Source organism: Lithobates pipiens, unplaced genomic scaffold (genome assembly GCF_037356315.1).
Source record: "Lithobates pipiens isolate NorthernLeopardFrog02 unplaced genomic scaffold, aLitPip1_a1.2 Scaffold_13, whole genome shotgun sequence".
NCBI lineage: Eukaryota > Metazoa > Chordata > Amphibia > Anura > Ranidae > Lithobates > Lithobates pipiens.
Genome location: NW_027507718.1, coordinates 438,509,080 through 438,527,288, shown reverse-complemented (window position 1 = coordinate 438,527,288; position 18,209 = coordinate 438,509,080). Strand labels below are relative to the sequence as shown.

Below are 18,209 nucleotides of genomic sequence, written 5' to 3'. Positions count from 1 at the left end.
AGTGAATATTCAGGAAGTAGAAAGGGAGTGAGGGGGTTTAAAACCCCTTTCGTTAAATTTTTCTAGGGAGAGTTACCTTCACTTCCTGCCCTAGAGACATAGAAGAAATGAGAAGAAATCTCACCAATGGGGACAAAGACAACAATAAAAATTTAAAAGAGGTTCTTACCCTTCTGTACTCTATAAAGACTAAAAAAAGACATTTAGATTTCACTTACACTTTAAAATAAAATACATGTATATAATTTTTGTTAAAGGTTATTTGATTGGTCAGTTTTAATATTGATTGGATTGAACTTGTTTTGAGCAATTTAGAAGTAAAGGACTTTTTTGCATAAATTCATGATAGACTGTGTTATGGGTGAAAGCAATATGGTGAAATTGAGAAGCTAAATGCGGAAAACGAATCTGATTGCAGTTCTACTGCTAAACACAGCCTGAACAGACAAGAGGGAGAACGTTTATTAGTTCCGCCCCCTACAAGAACATTTTATATGACACTCTAGCAAATAAGATGCTTTCATTTATTGGACTTGGCAGCGGCATCACATAGCAGTGATTTTCTGTTCCTCTTTTTCATTGTCCCACTTTGCCTTCTTTGTTTCCTCCATCACTATTTTCTTGTCAACGTCTGCCTCTTCTTCATCAAGTACAATATTATCATAGACGTTCATGGTAGCTCTATTACCGGTATATGAAAAGAGAAAGGAATATGGGTCATAAAACAAACTTAAACTCACATGCAGATAACCTTATATTTTACAGAAGATATCATGGTGACTTAAAGTGGATGTAAACCCACTCTCATCCTTTCTAAACTATTGCAATATTGGTTATCTAGAAAGATATACATGCCTCCTGCATGTATACTTATCTGTCAAAAGTCCCCCCTGTCTGCTATGAGACCCGAAAAACTGCATATTTTGTGGGTGGGTCTGTTTTCCAGGGCTCAGTGGGTGGAGTCGTGATGTCAGTAGACTCCCCGCTCACCTCTACACTCCCCTTATCTACATGCATTTTCTCCTGTGTATTTCTTACACTGAACTTCTGCTATAATCACTAACATCCAGTCAAAACCCAGAAAAGTCCCCACATGACTTCAGCATGCCCAATCATGCTGAGGTGTGGAACAGCCAATCCTTGCAGAGCTGCTGAAGAAAGGAGTGGGTGGGAATTAAAAAATAATGCATGTCTTAGGCTAGTGCACGAGAACGAGATATGTAAATCACCTTTCAATCACAGCAAGGGGGAGGAACGGACAAATATTTCACAGTTTGTCCCTTTTTATTTCACTGAAAAAAGATATGAGGTTTGCTCAGAGCCGGATTAGCTCTTTGTGGCAAGACTGGGCACAGCTGATCTGAAATACCATACTCTGTATTGTGCCAGACAAAAAAAAAATATTTTCGGTTTTACATCCACTTTAAAGCATTTGTATTGTCCACTTGGTAATTTTTAGCTACAGGTAAGTCTATAATAAGGTTTCCTGTAGGTAAAATGAATATCTCCTAAACCTGTACGGTTTAAGAGATATTAATGCTTCATGCAGCCCATGCATGCTGAAGGTCCAGTGGCTCGTGCTTATGTTATTGTCTTGCAGGTTTTTTGGGGTGCTCAAGCTGTCTTGCATACACACGGTCACACCAAAGACCGACCGTCAAGCACACAGTGACATACAACACATACGACTGGACTAGAAAACTGAAGTTCAATAGCCAGTAGCCAATAACTTCCATCTCGTACTTGCTTCAGAGCATGCGTTGTTTTTGGTACGTCGGAACAGCATACAGACGAGTGGTTTTCCCGATAGGAATTTGTTTAGTCTGACAAATATAGAACATGTTCTCTTTCTAGGTCCATCATAATTTTCAACGTAAAAAGTCTGAAAGGGCATACACACGATAGGAGTATACGATGAAAAGCTCCCGTCTGACTTTCTGTCGGAGATTCCGACCGTGTGTATGGGGCATTAGGGTACTAAAGTTCTTAAAATTCTCATTAAACAGGATACAACTCCAGAAGTGATGTAACTGTATTGTAATGTATTCTTTCGTTTCCAAGCATGAGTGGTCTTGGTTATCCGATTTTTTCATACAAAATACTATATTAATTACAAAAAAATCATTCACTCTGTTATCTTACAAGAAATATTTTTCTGCTGATCCCTTGAACTGTGTTTCTCCACATTATATAAACAGAGGTCACTGCTAGGGCACATAGAAAGCCATTGTTTTCTATGTGCCCTATTCATACTGCAATGCTGGTGTGATGTGAATTGAGTTGTGGTAAAAATGTAGCATGTCTGCATTTCTCTGCAACACACTGGGTGGCACCGCATGTCACAGCACAACACACTGAGAGCCAATTCATGCCACATGCAGTCCAGTGCATTTTTTTCTGCATCAAAAACGCATAGAAAGTACGTTGTATGTTTCCCAATGGCATAGTTTACATCAATTCCAGAAAAAAAGTAGAACATGCTGCATTTTTCCTGAACTGGACAGCAGAAAAACGCGTTAAAAATGTACTGGAACACATAAAAAATGCACCGGACCCCAGTACAATGACAAAAAAAAGCACATGAAATGCACCAAAAACACACCAGAATGCGCCAAAGAAAAAGTCTTAAAATGCAAATGCATGATTCCTCCGGAACGGATTTGGAGTGCATTTTTGTGGGGTGAACCAGCCCTGAGGGACATTTACTTAAGCTGAAACACACAGAATCTGGGGCAGCTGTGCATAGTAACCAATCAGCTTCTAATGCCCCGTACACACGTTCCGATTATCGGACCACAAAAGTCGCTTTCGGACAGATCGTTCGATAATCTGATCGTTAGTAAGCAGCTTTCGACAGACGATCACGACAGTCCGTCCAACCAAATCCGAAGGGACAAACAGGAAAACTTTGGTCGGATGACAGCCCATCGTACGACAATCGTGTAGTCAGTACAGTATGCGTCCGATAAAAGTAGTTCAATAAACACCACGCATGATCACAAACACAAAAATAAACCAGAAGCACACACGGGTCACACGTATTTGACATCATTTAAAATACGTAGCTACGCACAACGGAAGATTTTTCCAGAATCGTACGACAAAAATCTTACACACATTTTGCACTGTTGTATTCGATCTTAGTTGTATGCAACAAAATGTGAACGATCTGTAGTACGATAATCGGAACGTGTGTACGAGGCATAAGGCTGGGTTAACGCTATTGCGAATTGGATGCAAATCGCATGACAGGAGACTGTGACTGGCTCTCTATGGACACACACATCTCCGGAGCAGCTCTGATGTGAATTGCACACTGGTCCTGTTTGTCTTTTGGTCTGTTTCAGGTCCGAATTCAGCCAAATATTCAGGATGAAATTGGATCTGAACCGGGGAATAGAGACACACCGGATCCCCTGCTGTGAACCCAGCCCAACTTCAGAAGCTGATTGGTTACGATGCACAGGCCCGCTATCTTATGTGTGCTCCAGTTTTAGTAAATCTCCCTCACTGTGCTTCTGTGTAGCAGTATGAATAAAGTGTCAAATAAACTTACTGAAAGGAAAAGAAAACAAATCTGATAAGCAGTGTGGCCATTACACGCAAACGCCAATCAGCTGAGCTCTGGCAGGTTTAACCAGGGTCATATTGTTATAGCTAGACTACTGGGCCAGAGCAACTCCAAAACTGCAACTCTTGTGGGATGTTCTCAGTCTGCAGTGGTCAGGACCTACCAAAAGTGGTCCAAGAAAGGAAAATGAATAATGAATCGAAGGACAGGGCCATGTGCGGCCAAGGGTCCGTAATGTACGTGGGGGGCAAAAGCTGGCCTAGCTTGTGTAGTCCGATCCATTAGAAGAGCTACTGAAGCTCAAATTGCTAAAAAAGGCAAAGGAACTGTACTTCTGCCCCCCTCCCCCATCAGAATACATTGCTTGCAGAGGCTGATTAAATGCTAGTTTTACAGCAGGACTGTTGGACAGAAGCCGGTCTAATGCCCCGTATACACGATCAGACTTTCCGACAGCAAAACCGTGGAATTTTGTCCGAAGGGTGTTGGCTCAAACTTGTCTTGCATACACACGGCCACACAAATGTTGGCCAACAATTACGAACGTAGTGACGTACTACATTGTTTTTCAGCTCTTTAGCGCCACCCTTTAGGCTCCTTCTGCTAATTTTGTGTTAGAAGAAGTTTGGTGAGTGTTGATTCGCACTTTTTATTTCACACTTTTCAGTTTGTTTCTGAACGGCCGTTCGTCAGCTAGCCACGTTGCGGAATCGGAGGAGATAATGTGTTATTTATTATTGGCCTTGGAGTTATTGCTTTGACATTGTTTTTTTGGTTGAATAGTAATGATTTGATTTGATATATTTTCTATATTTTTGGTTGCATAAAATGCACTTTTTGGTTAAGTTCTATTGGCAGATAGCACGTCTAATTTTATTTGTTTTCTTTTTTTAATGCACAATAAAAAAATTGTGTAGAATAATACTTGGCTATGTGTTTTACTTTAAATGACAGTTTGGGAGTAGGCAGTTACATTTAAAAAAATACAATGTAAAATTGACAAGGGACACCAACATAATTGTATCTTTGATCTTATACACTACAGGATAATGGTGTTGTGGTAACTTGCTCAAAAAAAAAAGCATAATAATATTATTCTTGATATCACTAGAAAAAAAGAGCCTTTGAAAAATCGTTTGCAATAACTCCATCAGTATCACCAGCAAAGCAGCTTCATTATTATCCCATTAAAGAAGAAGAGAATTGTGCGCTGCATTTGGAGATTTCATAATTTGCCACGTCACAAATGTTACCGTATTTATCGGCGTATAACACGCACCCCACGTTTAGGAGGGAAGTTTAAGGAAAAAAACTTTTAGGAGGCAAGTTTAAGGAAAAAACCTTACATTTTAAATGCCCATCAATGTAGCCTTCCACTGTCCCCCTGCAGCCCTACACTGTCCCCCTGCAGCCCTACACTGTCCCCCTGCAGCCCTACACTGTCCCCCTGCAGCCTTCCACAAAATTGCAGTATGGTTAGTTTTAAATTTACCACCGCCGCCGCCATCTTCGGCTCCTCCCGCCGCCATCTGTGACACAACACCGGGCCAATGGCGGGACATAAAGGCTAGGAGGCGGGACTGGGCGTGACTGAGAGCGGAGCCGAGTACACAGTACACTCGGCTCAGCTCGGTAAATGTCGGTGGCGCTCCACAGAGCACAGATCGGCAGATCGGCGGGGGGATCGGCGTATAACGCGCACCCACGATTTTCCCCCCGATTTCAAGGGGAAAAAAGTGCGTGTTATACGCCGATAAATACGGTAATTCTCCATTACAAACGCTAGTTTACAAGACCGATCGCTTCTGGTTCGTCCTTGCTTCAGAACATGCGTGTTTGTACTTTGGACTTTTGTCAAATGGACTTGTGTACACGCAATCGGAAAATCCAACAACAGACATTTGTTGGCGGAAAATTTGAAGACATGCTATCCAAGATTTCTTAGCGGAAAGTCCGACAACAACTGTCTGATGGAACGTACATACGGTCAGATTTTCTTCCAACAGCCTGACAGCTAACATTTCCCGTCAGAAAATCCGATTGTGTGTATGGGGCTTTAGATTGGCTTTTGTTGATTGGAGAGGGGTACACACAAATTAAAATCCGGCCGGTTCCGGCTGAACCATACAAATTTTGATTTGTGTATACCCAGCTTTAGAGGCTATGTCAGTTTTTAAAACTGCCCTTGTTAGGATTTGCCGTCATAAAAGTGTTACTAAACCCACAGCAATAAAATCAGTCTGTATATGCAGTAAAGCATGCTTGTTATACTCACTGTGGAACCCAAGGGGGTTAATCCAAGACTGAGCCTGTCTTCTCCGATCCTCACATTCCTCCACAGCCCCAATCTATCCGCTGATAGAACATAACCTTGGGGACACTCTGAACATGCTCAATTTGGTGTGAATTGATCATTTTTTTTCTTTTTTTGTGGGAATGTGCATGGGATCGACACAGGGTTAATCAGCCCTCTCCAGACAGAATTTCGGGGGTCCTGCAACCTCATAGGACAGTCAGAGTAAAATGTAATATCCTCCTATAAGCTTTAACAAGTGCACCACTGGACACTGATAGAAGTCACAAGACTGCTATATACTACTGTTGAGAAAAGATATTTAGCAGTTTATATTTACTAAAATAATTGCATTTTCCTGTTCTGTATACTGTGGGAGACCAGATATAGTGAATGCAGGCTCCTGGGTTTAGCAACACTTTAACTGTCCATATAAACATTATATCCAGGCCAGAAAATTAGGAGAAATACCTGCAGGGACACGGCAGCAACCAAAACATGGCAGCGGCTCCAAGACTATCTATATGTGGATAGGGAATCAATTGATATCTCGCGTTCGGCCACGAGGACTACAAAGATGGAGGAATCTCTTCTGCCAGCTTTTGCAGTCCAGCAGCCGCAACACCCATGGCTGCCTAATACCCAAACAGTCACTGCATTGAATGATGATATTACGTTATGCACATTACATTAAAATACAAGTATAAGTACTGATAGCTCACCTTTCTTTGTTTTCCTCCTCAAACTCATCCCTAGAAAATATAAAATCAATTAAAACTAAATAATGAGCTGAATATTAACAGATAAGACCGCAGAATCATCCTACATTAATAGCGATTGTTCTATAAGCCCAATCATGACTGGTTCACTTTAAGTCAAATGCTCATTAGTACAATAGGAAAACTATAAAGTCATTTTCATTTCTTAAAGGGAGTGTTATCAGAATTTTGTTATTGTTACTTTACAATAAAATGAAAGCATTTCTAAAAGAACTGCAGTTTACCAGTACTTAGATATGATGGCTGCATTTGTTTCCTTTTTTTAGGCTTAGTTGGACTTCCCCTCACTTTTTGCCATTTTGCCATGTCTGACATCCATCAAATGAAGAGGAACTTGACAGATTTTACTCAAGTCTTCTTCTGTGTGGCGCTGATGTACATTATATTACCAAAAGTATTGGGACGCCTTCCCTTACACACGCATGAACTTTAATGGCATCCCAGTCTTAGTCCGTAGGGTTCAAAATTGAGTTGGCCCACCTTTTGCAGCTATAACAGCCTCAACTGTTCTGGGAAGGCTGTCCACAAGGTTTAGGAGTGTGTCTATGGGAATGTTTGACCATTCTTCCAGAAGTGCACTTTGAGGTCAGGCACTGATGTTGGACGAGAAGGCCTGGCTCACAGTCTCTGCTATAATTCATCTCAAAGGTGTTCTATCTGGTTGAGGTCAGGACTCTGTGCAGGCCAGTCAAGTTCCTCCACCCCAAACTCCCTCATCCATACCTTTATGGACCTTGCTTTGTGCACTGGTGTGCAGTTATATTGGAACAGGAAGGGACCGTCCCCAAACTGTTCCCACAAAGTTGGGAGCAAGAAATCGTCCAAAATATATTGGTATGCTGACACCTTAAAGTAGTTGTAAAGGCAGAAGGCTTTTTATCTTAATGCATTCTATGCATTAAGATAAAAAGCCTTCTGTGTGCCCTAATACCTACCTGAGCCCCATCTCGATCCATCAATTTTGCAGGAGAAACTTGGCTGTCCGGGACTCTCCTTCCTGATTGGCTGAGACACACAGTGGGTGCCATTGGCTCCTGCTGCTTGTCAATCAAAGCCAGTGAGCCAATAAGAGGAAAGAGGGGGCTGGGCAAGCCATGGTTTTGTGTCTGAATGGACACACACAAAGCAGGGGCTCAGATTGGGTACCACAGTAGGGAGGGGCCAGAACCGTCAGTGAGGGACCCGAGAAGAGGAGGATCTGGGCTGCTCTGTGCAAAACCAATGCACAGAACAGATGAGTATGATGTGTTTGTTATTTTTAAAGAAAAAAAAAAACAAGACGTTAGTATCACTTTAGAAGTTCCCTTCACTGGAACTATGGGGCCAAGCCCAACCCCTGAAAAGCGACCCCACACCATAATCCCCCTTTCACCAAATGATTTGGACCAGTGCAAAAAGCAAGCTACGGACTAAGACTGGGGTGTCATTAAAATTCATGTGCGTGTAAAGGCAGGTGTGTCCCAATTATTTTGTTAATATAGTACAGTGGTCATCAACCCTGTCCTCAGGGCCCACTAACAGGCCAGGTTTGCAAGATAACTGAAATACATCACAGGTGATATATTTGCAGCTCAGTGATTGCAGTATTCTAATCTGCATCTTACCAAGGTAATACATAAAACCTGGCCTGTTAGTGGGCCCTGAGGACAGGATATAGTAGATTTCCAAAATGGGGGCACAGATAGCAATAAATACTTAACAAAGGTTTTAACCTCTACACACCTTAACTTGAAGCCCAACTCAAACTTGAAAATTCTCCCTTGCAGTGGGGCTTAGGTCTAGGGGACTTAGAAGAAAAGATTTACTTACCCCAGGCTCTGCACTGGTAAACTGGTCCCCGTAGTGTCTTCTTCCCCGTGCTCCAGAGGTCTATGGTCCTGAGGTCGGGACATCAGTCCCAATCACGGCCAATAATCTAAGCGCTCACCTGCCCCCTGCCAGTGCCCACCTGCCCCCTGCAGTGCCAGTTTAATAAAAGTTAGTGCCCCCCGTCAGTGCCACCCAGCAGTGCCCACAGTGCCACCCAGCAGTGCCCACAGTGCCACCCAGCAGTGCCACCCACAGTGCCACCCAGCAGTGCCACCCACAGTGCCCACAATCTGCCTCAAAGGTGCTGCACCCCAGTGCCGCCCATCAGTGCCCAGCAGTGCCGCCCAGCAGTGCCCAGCAGTGCCACCTATCAGAGCCACCTATCAGTGCCACCTATCAGTGCCCATCAGTCCCATCTATCAGTGCCACCCATCCGTGCCACCCATCCGTGCCACCCATCCGTGCCATCTTATCTGTGCCCATCTTATCTGTGCCACCTTATCTGTGCCCATCGGTGCCGCCTTATCTGTGCCTATTAGTGCCGCCTTAACTATGCCTATCAGTGCCCACCAGTGCAGCCTATCAGTGCCCACCAGTGCAGCCCATCAGTGCCCACCAATGCAGCCCATCAGTGCCCACCAATGCAGCCTATCAGTGCCGCCTAATCAGCGCACTTCAATGAAGGAGAAAAATGACCCGTTTGCAAAATTTTAGAACAAACTATTAAAACATGATTTTTTTTTTTTTTTGCATCTTTTTTTGTTTGTTTAGCAAAAAATAAAACTCCGAGCTGTAACTAAATACCACCAAAAGAAAGCTCTATTTGTGGGAAAAAAATGATAAAAATTTCATTTGGGTACAGTGTTGTATGCCCGCGCAATTGTCATTCAAAGTGCATCAGCGCTGAAAGCTGAAAATTGGTCTGGGACTGAGGGGGGTTTAAGTGCCCAGTAAGCAAGTGGTTAATAAAGTACTGTATGTTGAAGAATCCAAAACTTTTTTTTATTTTATTTCACATTTGGTTCTAAGTTTGCTTGTTCAAATCATAAAATAGGTAAACACCAGTAATTGGTCCTGGCCACATAGTGACTGAAAATAAATAGCAACATTCCTTGGAGCCTTCTAGGTTTGACATGGGTTCCAGTGAAATCATGAAAAGTTTAGATAAAAGAAGAATAGCCTTTTTTCAATGTGTTTGGATAACTACAAATTGTCACCAAATGTTTAGTGGTGTGTTAGTCCCTGCTTTATTTTGGTACAGGGGATTACCAAATAGGGTGAGATTCCATTTCTCCTGTGGAATTATTGTTCTAAGGCCTACCTAATAATATCACATGTGGTGAGATGTCTTGCCCCAAAATTGCACCCCCTGTGACTGATTAAAAGGGTGTTCCATTTTTAGTCCAGGACCACTTTCTTAATTCTAATTTATGGTGGGAGGACTCAGAAAATCAGAACAAATGAAGAGTAAATCAACCTAACAATAACAAATTGTGTACAATAGACATTACTTTTGCTCATCAAGCGCAAACACTGATCAATGCAGGTTACAATTACATTGATTTATTTCAACTCGCATACAACTGTTTTGTTTATGAAGAATATGACTCTATGGAATAAGGAGCCTTTCACACAGGTGGTACCTGTTCAAATCAGAAGAGGTTACATGAACAAATCCACTGCTGAATCGGATTAGAATGGAATGGTTCTTATGTTTGAAACAAGGCCTACGGGCAGGATGTCTATGTTTACATCTTTTTTTGGACCTAGACAGACTTGGAGATTTACATTTAAAAGAGAAGTATGGATTTTATTTTTGTTTTTTTTTCAGAATCATGCTTACCTATCTGGATGCAACATCACTTCCCATGCTGCATCTGTCCCCCGTCGGCTCTAACACTGAGAGCCTAGCGATCAAACACCGCTGATCGCTCAGGTTCTCACTGCTCTGCTCTGCCCCCTCCCCCATGCTCACTGAATTGCTGGGCTGTGGAGGGGACGGGAGTGGCCAGCTCAGGCTCTCAGCAGTTCACTGGAATACAAGCTAAATGTAGCAATATGGACTGTCAGCAGAAAGCAATGTACCTTTCAGTGTTTCCAGACATTGCTTGTTCCTTTTTGTCATCCGTGTAATCAGTGAACTCATGTTTGTGAGTCCAACCAAGTGAATTATGGGACGTATAGTTCTTCGGACTATTGCTATGCACCCATGTACCATAACATTGCACATCCCAGGGATCTTTGCTGTGACATGAAGATTGCTGGGAGTGACCATAAAAGGAGCAAGAGGCCAGCGCAGAGCTCTCTTCCTCTTGGGCCTGATGCGGGACGGACCTCTCTGTGCATCCACGCGGAGCCTGACTTCCAACCCAAGGCCTAAGGGGCCTAGCTGCATCACTCGCTGTTGGACATCCTGACGCTAACATTATTTGATCGCCTGCCTGTCGGTGTATGTGCATGATGCCAGCTCTAGTTCAGAAGATCAAGACAGCAGATCAGCTGCCTGAGAGCACTACACATGTTCCTTTCCAGAAGACATTGTATCGATTTGGTCGTTGGTGAGAAGGCAAGTTGCTCGACCCTTTATCTATCCACTGCCACTATAACATGAACACTGTGCACAGACATCTTTACCCCAAGAACTTTTACTGCATGTGGTTAGACATCTTAGATCTTCTCCCTAAGGAACCTATTGCTGTACCTACAACCACAGATTACAGTTAACGAGCTCCATCTAGCTAGTGAGGATCATCAAATCTGCATCGTGGAACTCTCTATCAGTACTCAGGAAAGCATATATATATATATATATATATATATATATATATATATATATACATACATACAGTGCCTTGCGGAAGTATTCGGCCCCCTTGAACTTTTCAACCTTTTGCCACATTTCAGGCTTCAAACATAAAGATATAAAATTTTAATTTTTTGTGAAGAATCACCAACAAGTGGGACACAATTGTGAAGTGGAACGAAATCTATTGGATTTTTGAAACTTTTTTAACTAATAAAAAAATGAAAAGTGGGGCGTGCAAAATTATTCGGCCCCCTTGCGTTAATACTTTGTAGAGCCACCTTTTGCTGCGATTACAGCTGCAAGTCGCTTGGGGTATGTCTCTATCAGTTTTGCACATCGAGAGACTGAATTTCTTGCCCATTCTTCCTTGCAAAACAGCTCGAGCTCAGTGAGGTTGGATAGAGAGCGTTTGTGAACAGCAGTTTTCAGCTCTTTCCACAGATTCTCGATTGGATTCAGGTCTGGACTTTGACTTGGCCATTCTAACACCTGGATACGTTTATTTGTGAACCATTCCTTTGTAGATTTTGCAGTATGTTTGGGATCATTGTCTTGTTGGAAGACAAATCTCTGTCCCAGTTTCAGGTCTTTTGCAGACTCCAACAGGTTTTCATCCAGAATGGTCCTGTATTTGGCTGCATCCATCTTCCCCTCAATTTTAACCATCTTCCCTGTCCCTGCTGAAGAAAAGCAGGCCCAAACCATGATGCTGCCACCACCATGTTTGACAGTGGGGATGGTGTGTTGAGGGTGATGAGCTGTGTTGCTTTTACGCCAACCATATCGTTTTGCATTGTGGGCAAAAAGTTTGATTTTGGTTTCATCTGACCAGAGCACCTTCTTCCACATGTTTGGTGTGTCTCCCAGGTGGCTTGTGGCAAACTTTAGATGAGACTTTTTATGGATATCTTTGAGAAATGGCTTTCTTCTTGCCACTCTTCCATAAAGGCCAGATTTGTGAAGTGTACGACTGATTGTTGTCCTATGGACAGACTCTCCCACCTCAGCTGTAGTTCTCTGCAGTTCATCCAGAGTGATCATGGGCCTCTTGGCTGCATCTCTGATCAGTCTTCTCCTTGTCTGAGCTGAAAGTTTAGAGGGACGGCCAGGTCTTGGTAGATTTGCAGTGGTCTGATACTCTTTTCATTTCAAAATGATCGCTTGCACAGTGCTCCTTGGGATGTTTAAAGCTTGGGAAATCTTTTTGTATCCAAATCCGGCTTTAAACTTCTCCACAACAGTATTACGGACCTGCCTGGTGTGTTCCTTGGTCTTCATGATGCTCTCTGCGCTTTCAACAGAACCCTGAGACTATCACAGAGCAGGTGCATTTATACAGAGACTTGATTACACACAGGTGGATTCTATTTATCACCATTAGTCATTTAGGACAACATTGGATCATTCAGAGATCCTCGCTGAACTGAGAGTGAGTGAGTGAGTTTGCTGCACTGAAAGTAAAGGGGCCGAATAATTTTGCACGCACCACTTTTCAGTTTTTTATTTGCTAAAATAGTTTAAATTATCCAATAGATTTCGTTCCACTTCACAATTGTGTCCCACTTGTTGGTGATTCTTCACAAAAAAATACAATTTTATATCTTTATGTTTGAAGCCTGAAATGTGGCAAAAGGTTGAAAAGTTCAAGGGGGCTGAATACTTTCGCAAGGCACTGTATATTCTCCTTCTGTAGCATAGGCTGACTAGATTATATCCTTCTCATCCTTCTCAGAGTGGTGATATAAACAATTAACTAAGACATCAGCTAGGGGGCGACCTTTGATCTAAATATAGTGTACATATATGTAAATAATATTGTTGTTGCTGAACATTTGTGTCTGTAGGAGGAATTTGTTTGCTGAGTTGGCGCTGTAATCCCAGCTCAGCAGAATAATTACCTCTTTTGTAAAAAAAAACTTCCCTTTCATTTGGTTCAAGTAAAACATTTCAGAACCTAATGTTACTGAGTTGTTTGGTTCTTGATACACAGTGTTCCTAGGATGTCTGAACCCAGAGTGTCAGGTGGGTTGGAAGGTTGAGCAGGTAATGAGCAGGTAATTCTCAGCAGTCCTCAAGGGGGTCATGCTACATAAATATATACATTGTAAAGGTAAATGTGTAATGCAAATGGTAACATCATTCACAGAATTTTATACATACTTGTTCTTCTTGCAGAATAGTCTATTTATTATCATCAAGGAAAACACAATAAAAAGGAACACCACTGTTGCTGTCAGACCCAACAGCCATGGCTGAAATACTTTGGAACTTGATGATGCTCGTGATCCATCTAGAAATAATAAACATAGGTATATTTTAAACAAGTAAATTCTTATTTCTATTCTTATATTTCTGGACATCACATATTATATAATTACTGTACATATCAAATATATATGTTTGAAAAGATTGCTGAATCCATATAGAAATAGGACACCTACATCCTCTATTCTGACTCCGATTGTTGTGAAGCGATCTATCCCTTGTGAGACCTCTATGCCTGGCCTGTATAAGCAGATATAATCACCGAGGACAATCCTCATCAGATAGCTTGAACTCACCAATACCGATTTCCATCCACAAGATGCTTTTATTCTGAACATCAGATTACAGCAGATGACAGGATACAAACAGATGAACAGGTTGTGGTATTGTGCGGTCAGAAGATGATATTGTCTCTAGCTTACAATGTAGAATACATGTGCTCTGCTACATGAGGCTTGTTACTCCATTGATGACACAGGAAATACAAAACACAGGAAGAAGGGTGGAGCATTACATACAAAGGAAGTATGTCATAACATAAGGGGAAATAACTTTAAAACACAAATGTATTACCACAAAAGGTCATTAGATGGCAGCATGTGAACTAAACTTAAACGTCCATAGACAAATGGTTAGGAAAACAATATAAATTCTATGCCCTGTTGGGGCAGCACATCCTCAGAGTTTGAGTCATACTAATAAAACCAGGTGCTGGGGGGTGGGGGCACTACAAATATCCATCACTGGTGTTGTTAGACGTACTCCATGTGGGAAGATCCTCATTCATGATTTTAAAAACATGGGTAAAAACAACTAACATTTCATGTGGACTTACCTGTATGTTCTTGTACCTAAAGTGTACAGAAAATGTGCTTTTGGACTGTTTATTCTGAGACCCTTTTCATAAACTCTATCTCCTCTGTAGCGGTACTCCCATAGGGGCTGCGAATGTGGTTGTAGCAATCCGCCAATCACCCTGCTGCCATCGCCTCATCAATCAGCCATCACCCAAAAGACAATAAACAGTCCGTTTCTTTTTCTTGATTTTATTTGCTAGGATAAACTTGGAGAGATATGAGGGATGTATAAGATGCTCATGAATATTTCAGAAGGAATCGGTTATCAACCATGGCCTTGGCCTTGTTTATGAATTTCCCCAGCAGAATCTTTACTGCAGACTATTGCCCTTCTGTTATCTATCTAACTGAAGATTTACTACTCATGGCTTCCAGTTGAACAAGGTGAATCACTCTGAATAATTCCCCTGTATTAGACTGATGTGGAGTTCCTGCTACAAATAGAGAGCCAAAGGCCTACACCGCCTATCTTCCATGGCTTAAAGAACTAACAGACCCACAGTCTCTGGAAGTTGCTGCAAACTTGAACTTGGCACATGTTAAACTACAGACTGCTGCTCCAGCCCATCCACTTCTGTCCATACTGTTTTTCCCGGCCACACAGCATGCTACCCTACACTCTCCAGTACTTCTGCTTCTTCAACGTTACATTGACCTTTTCCTTTGTATCAAAGTCCTGTGTTCCCCGGTCACAGAAATTTGATAGCTGGTCTACTTCCGCTGCTTTACTCCAACTTCCTCCACTTGATCCTCTTTACAGTCAAGCACTGTGTTCCCCAGTCATGGAAACCTGATGCACTCTGCAGAGATGAGGATCCTCAACTTTATCTCCTTCTCCGCGGCTCCTCCATCCCTCCACCGCGCACACGGCACATTCCCGCATTGGAGACGCCCAGCACGCCATGCTGTCTTTTCTGTGCTCGACAACTCCCCCCTGGAAGCATGTGACCCAAGCTTATATGGGAGGCCTGCCCCCCGCCAATGTAAATTAATAATTGGTCAGAGTCCCCCACTTGAGCTGCCCGCCACTCAGGTCTCAAGTCCAGCCTCCCTTCCAGAACAATTCCACTGAAAGCAGGAGAGGATCTCTGAGCCAGAGTGTATGTGGCCACACCCCCCACTACACTGACACTCCCATTCCCAAATCAAAACAACCAGGCCTGGAATAGAAACAAAGGCCTGGCTAAGTTTACCTGTATCTAGTCCTGCAACTAGAAAAATACTAATCTAGCACTTACCTAAAAGTAGAGGGTGCTACACCTCTATCTCTACTATACAGGATTGTCTCTGTGCTGTCTGGCATATTGTAAGCGGGATACTTTGTGTCATTTACGTGGTAATGACTTTCTTCTGGTGACTCAACCATGCAGCTCATCTTTCTTCAAGTGCCTCCTTATTGTGCATCTTGAAACAGCCACACCACATTTTCAGAGTGTCCTGTATTTCCCCTAAAGTTATTTGTGGGATTTTATTTGCATTCCAAACAATTTTCCTGGCAGTTGTGGCTGAAATTTTAGTTGGTCTACATGAGCATGGTTTAGTTTCAACAGAACCCCTCATTTTCCACTTCTTTATTAGAGTTTGAACACTGCTGATTGGCATTTTCAATTACGTGGATATCTTTTTCTATCCCTTTCCTGTTTTATATAGTTCAGCTACCTTTTCTCGCAAATCTTTTGACAATTCTTTTGCTTTCCCCATGACTCAGAATCCAGAAACATCAGTGCAGCACTGGACGAAAGATGCACGGGTCTGTTAGGAGCTCAGAAACTCATTGACCTTTTAGGCCTCTTTCACACGGCTGATCCTATCAGGTCCACCTGTCAGTTTTTCAGGCGGACCTGAACGGATACTCCATAGAGGTCTATGGAGCATTGGATGTAAGCGGTGACATGTCCACTGACATCCGACCGGCTCTGTTCTGAAAAAGTGTGACGGAGGAAAAACCTACTTTTCCATCCGTCATCGGATCGGATGACTACGTATTCTACGGTCCGTCGTCACCCGACCTCCCATAGGGGAGAGCGGCGCTGTGACAGGTCCATGCCTACTCAGTGGGGATCAACGGAGCAATCCCCGATGAGCAAGCGGATGTCCACAGGGTGGATCAGCACTGATCCGCCCCGTGTGAAAGATGCCTTATACACGCGCTAATTACAAGCAAACAGATCACAGGTGAGGATGGTTACCTTTTAATAGCCATTCAAACCCTTTTGTGTCAACTTGTGTTCATGGTATCAGGCCAAAATCAGCAGGGTATGTCAACTTCTGATCAGGGTCATTTGGGTAGTTTCTGTTGTCATTATGATTTAAAAAGAGTAAATAAACACAGTTGATTGATAATAAATGGCTTCAACCAAACACTAACTATAAGTGAAGGAAATATTTTTGTGTTATCATTCCTATTCTCTTAAAATGGCCAAGAAATCATAAATTCTGCCAGGGTATGTAAACTTATGAGCACAACTGTGTGTGTGTGTGTATATATATATATATATATATATATATATATATATATATATTGTGACAGTAAGAGATGCGGTAAAATTGGTAGTTTCGGGGACATAGGATGTGCATATTTACTTGGTGCAAGACTGCAGATCATAAGTGTGGACCGGAGAAGACTGCTTTCTCCAGGTTTTGGTATTGCATCATAGGGCTCTGTAGTTTGGAGATTCCAGATTGTCTTGGGTGGGACGGGATCTCCAACCCTGTGTTTTTGTAGATGACCAGCAGGGTGCGTGCTCAGATGAGCACAGCACTTATAATGAGTTTATGGGATTACCTCAAGGCTCCCAGTTGGAGACTGCTCCACACCAAGAGACAGGAGGTCTCCAGGAGTCAGAGGGGCTGCAGGAGGCAGCCAGAACATGTGTGACTGCAAGAGGCAGTGAAATGGCCTGAGGACTAAGGCCAAAGCGGAGCTGTGGGTGCTAAAGTAAAGCCGTCCACACTGTCCAGTGGTCTGTGTGACCAGGATAAAGAGCAGAAGTACTGCTACAGAGAGCCAGGTGGGCTAGCATTTTCTGTTGTGTGTATGTGCTGGAGAAGAACCCTTGCGTGGGAAACCCTTATGTTATGGACTTTTATTAGCCTTTTTAATAAAAATGGGCTACCATGCCCTAAAATACAGTCCCTGACTGGTTTGAATCACTATTACCTACTACAAGTGCTAAACAACCCCCAACTTTACAAAATATATATATATCTCCCATTGTGGATGTGCACAGCTTTACTCCTGAGCTGTTTTTATCTCCAGCTGTGTCTGCCCCATATTTGCACTATAAGCCCAGGTTCACACTGAGCTGCGGGAATGAAGCTATGCCAGTTCAGCTCAACTTGCGCGATTTTACTCCCACATATCAGCTCCGATTTCAGCCACGATTTCAAGACATCTGTGCACTACTTTTTTAAATTGGTGCAGTGCTGCAGATGTGGTGTCGCGCCGATTAGGGCAGTGCCATTGAAAGCGATTTCGGGCTGCGATTTACATTGACATCTGTGCAGAAACTTGCAGAGATGTCTCGAAAATCGGGACTGACATGCAGGAGTGAAATTGCGCGAGTCATGTCATTTGACATGTCAAATCGCATGTCAAAATGCTTCAGTGTGAACCAGGGTTTAGAGTTAGCAAATCTGCAAGATAGAGTAGGACTGGCCAGAGGGCAGGAGCGGTCCATCCATTAGGGGTGCCCGGGCGCTGCTCACTCTCTCAGGGCCACCCCTATATGCAATGGATAGATTCCGTGGCTTCCCGTGGCCACCCCCTATTCATGCGTCTGGCCCCTTTCAGGGCACCGGCGCATGAATTACAGCAGCCAGTTTTTTG

General features: G+C 42.9%; 1 protein-coding gene across 1 annotated transcript in view; it reads right to left on the bottom strand.

The window, feature by feature from the left end:
- Positions 1 to 242: 242 nt before the first annotated feature.
- Positions 243 to 18,209, bottom strand: part of SMIM24 (small integral membrane protein 24) — a 53,991-nt gene continuing 36,024 nt past the window's right edge. The window contains exons 2-4 of the mRNA XM_077477688.1: positions 13,419 to 13,548; positions 6,587 to 6,616; positions 243 to 681 (exon numbers count right to left, since the gene is read on the bottom strand). Coding sequence (XP_077333814.1) covers positions 546 to 681; positions 6,587 to 6,616; positions 13,419 to 13,548 — 296 coding nt within the window. The 3' untranslated portion in view covers positions 243 to 545. The remainder of the gene's footprint in view (positions 682 to 6,586; positions 6,617 to 13,418; positions 13,549 to 18,209) is intronic.